The sequence below is a fragment of the Peromyscus leucopus genome, chromosome 23, assembly GCF_004664715.2.
Source record: "Peromyscus leucopus breed LL Stock chromosome 23, UCI_PerLeu_2.1, whole genome shotgun sequence".
Classification (NCBI taxonomy): domain Eukaryota; kingdom Metazoa; phylum Chordata; class Mammalia; order Rodentia; family Cricetidae; genus Peromyscus; species Peromyscus leucopus.
The window spans coordinates 25,459,730-25,469,210 of NC_051082.1; the positions used below are offsets into that span (position 1 = coordinate 25,459,730).

Genomic DNA, 9,481 nt, shown 5'->3' on the forward strand with positions numbered 1-9,481 from the left:
AAGCCAGGCCCTGGGTGCATGCTAGTCAAGCCCTCTACCAGCTGGGCATTTCCTGTAGGGCCGTGCTTCTCAGCCTTCCTAACGCTGAGACCCGTGAAGAGTTCCTCATGTTGTGGTGACCCCCCCCACTATAAAATTATTTTCATTGCTACTCCATAACTGTAATTTTGCTACAGTTATGAATCATAATATACAAATCTGTTTTTTTTCCACGGCCTTAGGTGACTCCTGTATAAAGGTCTTGATCCACAGGTTGAGAACTGCTGTCTCGGGCCATAGTCATGCACTTGGCCTTCTGCAAACTCGCTCTTGGCCAAGACTAAAGCAACATGCAACCTGATCTTTCTCTGTACCTGCAGACTCCCCCAGCAGCGCTCACTCTCCCCTCCCATCTTATCAACATCCTTGGAGCGAAGCCCAGCCCTGTCCTACGCTGCAAAGTCTCCGTCCACTCCAAACAACATTTATTCTGGCAAGGGAGGAACCTCTGACCATAGGCTATATACAAGTATATACAGGGATAGGGATGGGACGCCTTCTGGGCGCCACACGCCCTCACACAGCAGATGCCAGCTTCCGCTTGGTGCTCTCTGTGCAGCGGTGCAGGATGAGGTCCGCGCTAGGACGCGGGGGCACGGCGGGCTGCGCCTTGGTGTGCTGGGACGGCATATTGTCTACAAAGGAAGGTCGGGACTTATGAGGCTTCGCCTCCTAGCCCTAAGCTGCACGTATTTTCTAGTCCTGATCTCCCCCCACCTCGTGCCACCCAACTTGGTCTTGCCCCGCCCCTTGCACCCGGGCCCCTTAGGAGTTAGCCCCGCCCTCCAGCTCTGGCTCCGCCCCTTCGGGCTCTCACTCTTTGCGCCTTCTGCGCTCTGCGGCCCGGGTCGTGCGGGGCGGCGGCGCTGCTGCTGGAATCGGACGCTGTTGCGGCGATAAGTGTCCTGGCTGAGGCGCTTCCGAGAACGCTGGTGGATACTCTGCGCGTTGCGGATGGTCGACCTGGCCCAGCAAGATGGAAGTGTCAGCACCCCGGAGTCCCTGTCCCCTGACAGGGGACACGGAGTGGACACCCCTGGGACCCCAAGCCTGGCCTGAGAAAAAGTAGGGTGCGGAGAGAGGGTGGCACCCTGAAATCCTAAGTCTGGCCTCAGCCAGTAGGTGCAGAGGGACTGTGGCACCCCCTCAGGTCCTAAGCCTATATTTAGCAAGTGGGGTGCAGGCAGGAGAACCTACACGAACTGGGGGTCACGGATCTTACCCTGTCTCAGAGCCCAGGCCTGTTTCCCATACCCGCTCTGGCCATCAACTCTGAGACTGCCCCGGCCTCACTGACCATCCCAAAGGACACTAAGCATCAGCGGGCTCCTCCCTATCTCTCTGTCCCGGCCTTCCCCTCCATCCCGGTGTCTGCCACATCTAGCAACAGCGAAGGCACGGCACTAAATTTGGTTGATACCTACCCTGCCAGGAACCTATGACACCCCCCCCCATAGGTCTCCCTCAGGCCTGCCCATTCGGGGCCCCCTCTCTCACCTGCGCGGCGGTGCCCCACGGCCTCGGATCTGCCTCTGGGCCTGGGTCATCTCCTCCCCAGCCTTCTGCAGATATATGGATGGGAAGTAGCCGGTGACATCCCCTTTCCTGCAAGATGGGCCACACTGGAGGCTCAGGCAGTAGTCATGAGGGGGGTGTGCACAGAGCTGGAGGCCTTCAGGGTGCCTCAACCAGGGGGACCAATGCAGGCTAAGAGATTTCAAACATCCACACCCAAAAGGCCAGACTGTTTCCTCATCTGTAGCAACACAAGTCTCCCCCGCCCCCAGGCCTCCCTTCCAAGGCTGGGCAGGGGGAGAAAGTTAGAGGTGTATTCTGCCGAGGAGTGCGTTGTGGACACTTTTAAGAGTCCCCATGTTGGCGGGCAGCGGGTAATGCATGCCTTTAATCCCAGCACTCAGGGGAGGTGTGTGTGTGTGTGTGTGTGTGTGTGTGTGAGAGAGAGAGAGAGAGAGAGAGAGAAACGCCTTTAATCCCAGCACTAGGGGGTGTGGGGGGGGCAGAGCTAGGCGGATCTCTGTGAGTTCAAGGCCAGCCTGGTCTACAGAGCGAGATCCAGGACAGGCACAAAGCTACACAGAAACCCTGTCTGGGGTGGGGGGGGAGGATTGGGGAGAGTGTCCATGTCATTTTCCTTCTTGCTTGCTTTTGGTTTTGATTGCTTGATTTCGGAAGGTCCTGGAGAGGAGAACTCCAGAATCACATAGCCAAGCCTGACTCAGAGCCTACCCAGGTAGATGTATGGGGGGGGAGGGGGGGGCCCTCTCCTACCTGACCACCCACCAGCCATCCAGGAGCTTATGAATGACCTCGATGGCTTCACCCTCAGACAGGGACATTTCATCCTCTTCCACAGCAGTGTAGGCTTTGATGGCTACATAGGGTTCACCTGGTCCACGGAGGAAGCACCCAGTGAGGGGAGAGTCTGTCTACTCAGCTCCCAGCACTCTGCTCCCTGCTCCCTAGGTGCTAGGCTCCCTCCAACTGTCCAGCAGCCACCACAGACACACGAGTCCCTCCTCGGTCCCCTCAGATCTATTTATTCCTTCTTGGTTTCCCTCTCTAGGTTTTTAGAGATTTTACTTTAAACGATATAAGGATGGGACCAAGGGCTTGCAACATGCAGTGCAAGAGCTTTACTGTTGAACCATGTTGAACACGCCCCTCACTGGGGGATTCTAGGCAGGGGCTCTACCACTGAACCACACCCCAGCCCCTCACTGGGGGATTCTAGGCAGGGGCTCTCCCACTGAGCCACACCCCAGCCCCTCACTGGGGGATTCTAGGCAGGGGCTCTACCACTGAACCACACCCCAGCCCCTCACTGGGGGATTCTAGGCAGGGGCTCTCCCACTGAGCCACACCCCAGCCCCTCACTGGGGGATTCTAGGCAGGGGCTCTCCCACTGAGCCACACCCCAGCCCCTCACTGGGGGAGTCTAGGCAGGGGCTCTACCACTGAACCACACTTCCAGCCCCTCACTGGGGATTCTAGGCAGGAGCTCTACTACCGGGCTACACTCATAGCATTTGTGTGTGTGTGTGTGTGTGTGTGTGTGTGTGTGTGTGTGTGTGTGTGTAGTGTGGTGTGTGTGTAGGCACACTGGTTAAGTGTTATGTCACAAACTGTCATCTGGGAAGTAGCAACCTCTCTTGAGGTTCCATCAGAATATACCTCCATCAGAATGGGTTGTAGGCAAGTCTATGGGGCATTTTCTTTATTAATGGTAGATGTGAGAAGACTCAGCCCGCTGTGGGCAGTGCCATCCCTGGACAGGTGGCCCTGGATTGTATAAGAAAGCAAAATGAGCAAGCTGATAAGCAGCCCTCCTGCCCTGACTTCCCTCAGTGATGGACTGTGACCTGGAAGTGTAAGGGAAATAAACCCTTTACTCCCCCACTCTGCTTTTGGTCGCAGTGATTATCACAGTAATAGGAAGCAAACTAGAGCCGGGCGGTGGTGGCACACGCCTTTAATCCCAGCACTCGGGAGGCAGAGGCAGGTGAGTCTCTGAGTTCTTCGAAGCCAGCCTGGGCTACAGAGTGAGTTCCAGGACAGCCAGGGCTAAACCCTGTCTCAAAAAAGAAAGGAAGAAAAGAAAACTAGAAACACACACACACACACACACACACACACACACACACACACACACTGTTTTTGTAGCAGGGTGTCCCCGTGTTGCTGACTGGGTCCTGCATGCCCTGCAGCCTGCCTATGCAGCCTTAGACTTGAGCTCCTGAGTAGCTGAGGTGACCGGAGTGAGGTGACGTGCCCCACCACACCCAGGTGGAATTGCTCAATCTTAAAACATGACCAAACAATTCTGCTTTCAAACTCAGTGCAGACCATCCAAGCCCCGGAGCTGCCAGTTTCCTCCTTGTTCATCGATGATGACACTGCCTCCAGGAAGCCCTCCTTCCCAGCCTCAGTCAGCTCAGCTTTCTGCTCCCCCTCGTTTGTACCGGGCTCCACACTGCTCACAGGGTCCTCACTATGTTCTCCTGCCTGCCCCTCTCTCTGCCTCCTATTTTTCTTTTCTTTTCTTTTCTTTTCTGGTTTTTCAAGACAGGGTTTCTCTGTGTAGTTTTAGTGCCTGTCCTGGATCTCGCTCTGTAGCCCAGGTTGGCCTCGAACTCACAGAGATCTGCCTGGCTCTGCCTCCCGGGAGCTGGGATTAAAGGTGTGTGTCACCGCTGCCCGGTGCGTCCTATTTTTCTAACAATATCACCATCTACCCAGAACTCCAAGCTAAAAATAACAGGAGTACTGGCTTCTTCGTGCCCCCGTATCCCTTCCTCTCCTTCATTCCACACCCCATGTTGACTCAGAGGGCAGGAAGCACCTGCGTAGTCGGGATCCGGGTCCTCTGCCTCATCAGGACTGTCAAGGGGCTCCAGGTAGGATGCAGGGACCCAGCCTCTCTTCGTCTTCATCTGGCAAAACCACCAGCCTATGTCAAGAGCACAGAGAGGTAAGTGAGGGGTGGCGCCTGGCAGCCTCCTTCAGCCACGAGGGTGGGGAGGATACAGAGAAGGGAATGCTCGTCCTGTCCCCAGACTCCACCCCCGAATCCCACCCCATCAGCATGAGCTCAGAGCTCTTTGCAAGGAGCAGGTAGGACGGTACCCCTAGATGCATTCCAGGCATGGGATAGGCCTGAGCTGGAGGCCAAAGGCTGCTAGAGCCCCTGCATGGAATTCAAGGCTCTGTCACCCCAGGACCAGGGGCGGGAGGGGGAGCCTGACCGCTCTGGCTTTTCTCCACCACGTCCACCACGTCTCCAGTCGCCACTGTCATCTCCGTGCGGGAACTCTTCTCATAGTCGGCGATGGCGCGGTAGGTTTGAAGGATGATAGGACCTGTGATGTCTGCACAGAGCGGGGACAGGCAGGGTGAGTGGACCCAGCACGGAGGGCAGTCCCCGTTCCCGGAATATTATTTTAACAAATTACGTTTGTTCATGCTGCGGAATATTACTTTTAACTGTGTAAAGGTGCGTTACGTCGGTTTATGCTGCATTGGTTTAATGATGTAGGGATGTGTGTTTAATGATGTAAAGATGCGTTGCATCTGTTTCACCTTGCCTGCCTAAGGCTTTTGATTGGTCTAATAAAGAGCTGACCAGCCAATAGCTAGACAGGAGAGGGATAGGCGGGGCTGGCAGGGACAGAGAATGAATAGGAGAAATCTAGGCTGGAGAAGAAGAGAAGGAGGAGAAGATGAGGGACACTCCTCTCACCAGCTACGTTACTCTTGGCATCTTTGGGCATCAGGTACGTCTCTGGCTTCTTCACCCTGGAGAGAGAACAGGCAATATGGAGCAGGCCCTCCCACTGGGGAAGGGAAAGCTTCAGTTAGAGCTGCAGGAGGACTTCCCAGAATCAAAAGGAACCATGGGAAAGATGGTCAACACAGAGAGAAGGCCTCCAGGGGCCCGGCCCTGGGAGCTGGGGGTGAGACACAGACTGTCTTAGGAATGAGGGGTTGTCTACATAGCCAGACTTAGAAATGGGGGGGGCATAGAGGAAACACAGCCCACTACAGACCCAAGGGAGGTGGCAAAGGCCACCTCCACCAGCTAGATAGAGATGCTTGGCCTGGGAGGGGCCCCCATCAGCTCTCAGGGAGGGGCCCTTCTAGGGCCTCCAGCAAACCCCATGGTGACGTGAGTCTGTGTAGACGCAGCGTTGGCCAGGTCCCAGGTTTAGAGCATTGTGTGCCTGTGGGTCAGTCCCTCATCCTCTCCGAACTTGGGTCTCCCCATCCTCTGTATTCCGTTCTCCTGTCCCCTCCCCAGGGAGGTGGCTACTCACTGGCTGTCTGTGGGCAGCTTCAGGTCATCAGGCCGCACTTTGAAGAAGTCCAGCAGATGTGGGCAGCGGGAGATCTTCACGGGCAGTCCCATGAGGGCGTTGAAGTACTCTGTGAGCGTACCCTGGCGGCTCTCGGCAGCACGCTGCCCATCAAACCATTTGGGTGCTGGGTGGGGGCCCCAGAGACCCATGAGTATACACACAAGGTCAAGTCCAACTGTATATGGGAAGGGGTTTCGGGGAGCAGGCGAGGGGCCTTGGGGAGGGGGACCCTACTGAGGGGCTCAGTTCTGCTCACCCGGGAGGTGTGGGATGACCCTGTTCTCCCTGTGGATCTCGCCAGCCTCGATGGGGAACATCTCCTTCAGCATTTTCTAGATAGAGGAAGAAATCCTGAGCTGGGTCTCCGTGGCAGAGTGCTTACCAAGCATGCTTGAAGTCTTGGGTTCCACCCTGAGCATTGCATAAGCTGGGTGTGGGGGTGCATTCCTGTCACCCCAGCACTCCGGAAGTGAGGCAGGAGGATCAGAAGTTCAAAGTCATCCTTGGTTGTGTAGTGAGTTTGAGGCCAAGCCTAAGATACGTGAGAAAAAAAAGGGGAGGTACTCCAAGAGATCTAAGTTGGAGCCATTCAAAACACTCACTGGGAAGGGAAACCATCAGCTCCACACATGCTGCCTTCTGCCTTACACACATCTCCCCCCATCTCTCTCTCTCCCTCTGATTTATTGTTTATTAAGTACATAGTATTCTGCCTGCATGTACACCTGCAGGCCAGAAGAGGGCGCCAGATCCCATTACAGGTGGTTGTGAGCCACCATGTGGTTGCTGGGAATTGAACTCAGGACCTCTGAAAGAGCAACCAGTGCTCTTAACCGCTGAGCCATCTCTTCAGCCCCCGCCCCCCAATCTCTCTTACTTTGTTTACATTGTTCACAGTGCCACCTGTGGACACTCCAGGCTAATCATGCCCCAGTGCCTTTGCATATGAAATATTACCTGTCTCTGTCTGTCTGTCTGTCCTTGTCTCATTTGTTTATGTATTTCCTTTTCGAGACAAACAGCCCTGGCTGTCCCGGAACTCACTCTATAGATCAGGCTGGCCTTGAACTCACAGAGATCCGCCTGCCTCTGCCTCCCGAGTGCTGGGATTAAAGGCGTGTGCCACCACCTCTGGGCCATTTATTTATTTTGAGACAGGATCCCACTTTGTAGCCCTGGCTGGCCCTGGAAGTCACTACGTAGACCAGGCTGGCCTCTTTCGATACTCGCTGGGCAAAGGCAGAGCCGCAGTTGAGGGTAGTGCACCCCCACACTCACATGGAACTCGTAGATCTCGGTGAATTTCCTGTAGACCACCTTCTCCGACAGGTCTTGCCACTTAACCAGGAACATGTACACCTGAGGGGACATCAGAGCATGGGGAGCACTCAGCACCCACGAGTACCACGCTGTGCCCCTGGGCTGCCTTTTAGCCTTGGATGGGAGCCAAAGGGGTTGTGGTGAGGCAGTCTTTGGGGGGTAGCCTGGGTCACAGGATGGGCATGAGCTTCGGTGACTCGGGAGCTTTGAGAAGCAGACCAACCAACGTGGTCAACTTCCGGTGCGTTAGAAAATCCTTTTCATGTTTTCTCAGTGCATGTGTGTGCACGCACGCGCGCACATGTGCACATGCATGCCATGGGGTGCAGCTGGAGACCGGAGGACAACTTGTGGGAGTCCGTTTTCTCCTCCCACCTGCTGGGTCCTGAGGAGTGAGCTCAGATCATCAGACAGGGTGGTAAATACCGCTAGCCATCTCATCAGCTCCTTTCTTTCTGTTTTTCAAGCGCTCTAGCCACAGTCCCCAGCTAGGCTTCGAATGACAGGTGCAGGAAACCTTGTTCCCACTGTGCTAACAGGAGGGACAGTACTGCCGGCGCCCCCAGGGTTCCCAGCACCCACACTGGGGACTCACAACCACCTGTAACTCCAGTGCCCGTGTATCTGGCGCCCTCTTCTGGCCTCCATGGGCACTGCACATACCTGATTCACAGACATACATGCAGGTGAAATACACAAAATTAAATTATTTACTTATTTGTGGGGCTTGGTGGGAAGTGTTCAGGTTGTTGGAGACTACATAAGGACAGAGAGACAGGCTGGGCTACAGACAGAGACAGAGGGGGAGAGGCAGAGATAGAGACAGAGAGAGACATAGAATCAGAGAGAGACAGAGGCAGAGAGAGGGAGAGACAGACAGGGAGAGGCAGAGACAGGCAGAGAGGCACATGGGGAGAGAGAGAGACAGACGGAGGCAGAGACAGAGAGAGAGGAGCAGAGAGACAGAGAGATGTCTGCAATCCCAGCATTTGGAAGGTGAAGTGGGAAGTTTGCCCTGAGTTCTGGCTAACCTAAGCTACACTGTGAGCCTCTAAACATACCCCGGTGATTGTCTCTGGGGTGGGGGAGGACTGGAGGATGTGAAGGAAACCCCTAGAACGACCGCAATCTTCTCTTTTGGTGTGGCTCTGGTTTCCAGAGTCTCACGCTCATTCTGGAATGACTCAGACTATTTATATTCAGAGAGGGCGGGCAGAAGGGGGAGATGAACTCAGCACATAACGCTTTACATGTCCCCCACAAACACCGCCCAAGTACCAGGTGCCCCTCAGAGGCCCAGTGACACGGGCAGAGATTTCTCCAGCTGGCCTCCCCCAGGGCAAAGGGGACAGTTTCCCTCCCTCCGGGTGATGTCATCTCCTGGGGAGCTAAACTCTGTGGCCAGCATCGTAGAAGACAGACAGCCGGCTACAGTCTACAAGCCTCTCCTTGCCGGGCCTCTCCCTGGGAGGAGCGAGCCTTGCTCCTAAGCACTGGACACAGGGTGGTGGCGCTTGAGCATGGATCAGGGCTCAGTATGGGGACAGAGAGGGAAGCCATTGAGAGGGGTGCACAGGGATGTCTGCCCAGAAAGGCAGAGTCCTGGATAAGAAGCCTGAGGCCCAGAGACAAGAACCCGGTGCCCGAGAGGTGCCCCCTTATATCCATGCCGGAGCGGTCCCACACCCCTTATATCCTCCCCTGGCGCCCCATCCCCCTCATCCCCTCCCCTGGTCCAGGTTGCCTTTGGATAGCACCAGGATGACAGCATCATCCCCACCGTGGGCTCCGCTCAGCGCTACTCACATAGTGTTGGCTGGGAACGAAGCGCTTCTCGAAGCCCAGGAGGGCGATGTGGCGGATGAAAGTGTCCCCCATGGCTGGGCAGTGGCGGGGCCACTTCTCCCTATAGCCGGCGGCGCTGAGCCTTAAATACACTGAAAAGAGGAAGTGGTTTCTGTTGCTTGTGGGGTGGGGGCGGGGAGTGCCCGGACACTCTTGCTCAGTCTTTCACTTTCTGGGGATTGTTGGAGCTCCCATGGCGTGGCTGGGGCAGCCGGGGTGGCTGGGGCATCCGGGCAGCCGGGGGGCACTAAGGTACTGGGGGTAAGGCCTATCCCCCAGCCCCGGGCTCGTGGGCCTCTCTGCAGTTCTGAACTACCCCAGGACCTTTGCACCCGCCCTGCCCCCTTTTCCTGTCCTGGGCTCCTGTGTATATCTATCTCTCCGCCTCAAGCTCGCTAAGTCTC

General features: G+C 55.9%; 1 protein-coding gene across 1 annotated transcript; it reads right to left on the reverse strand.

The window, feature by feature from the left end:
• Positions 1-447: 447 nt before the first annotated feature.
• On the reverse strand, positions 448-9,166 carry Ncf1 (neutrophil cytosolic factor 1). Its single transcript, XM_028870218.2, has 11 exons — positions 9,039-9,166; positions 7,191-7,271; positions 6,169-6,244; positions 5,871-6,036; positions 5,297-5,352; positions 4,803-4,925; positions 4,400-4,507; positions 2,329-2,446; positions 1,537-1,644; positions 857-1,002; positions 448-674 (listed from the first exon to the last, which is right to left on the reverse strand). Exons 1-11 carry the CDS (start codon positions 9,108-9,110, stop codon positions 556-558), a joined length of 1,173 nt encoding a protein of 390 aa, XP_028726051.1. The 5' UTR covers positions 9,111-9,166; the 3' UTR covers positions 448-555.
• Between the last annotated feature and the right edge of the window lie 315 nt (positions 9,167-9,481).

Excerpts from the sequence above, each read along its gene's own strand:
- Ncf1 (XM_028870218.2), bottom strand. The coding sequence starts at position 9,110 with ATGGGGGACACTTTCATCCGCCACATCGCCCTCCTGGGCTTCGAGAAG. Across the intron at positions 5,353-5,870 it reads AAGCTGCCCACAGACAGCCA|GGTGAAGAAGCCAGAGACGT; the intron begins GTGAGTAGCCAC and ends TTCTCTCTCCAG. Across the intron at positions 4,508-4,802 it reads GGTGGAGAAAAGCCAGAGCG|GCTGGTGGTTTTGCCAGATG; the intron begins GTCAGGCTCCCC and ends CTCTTGACATAG.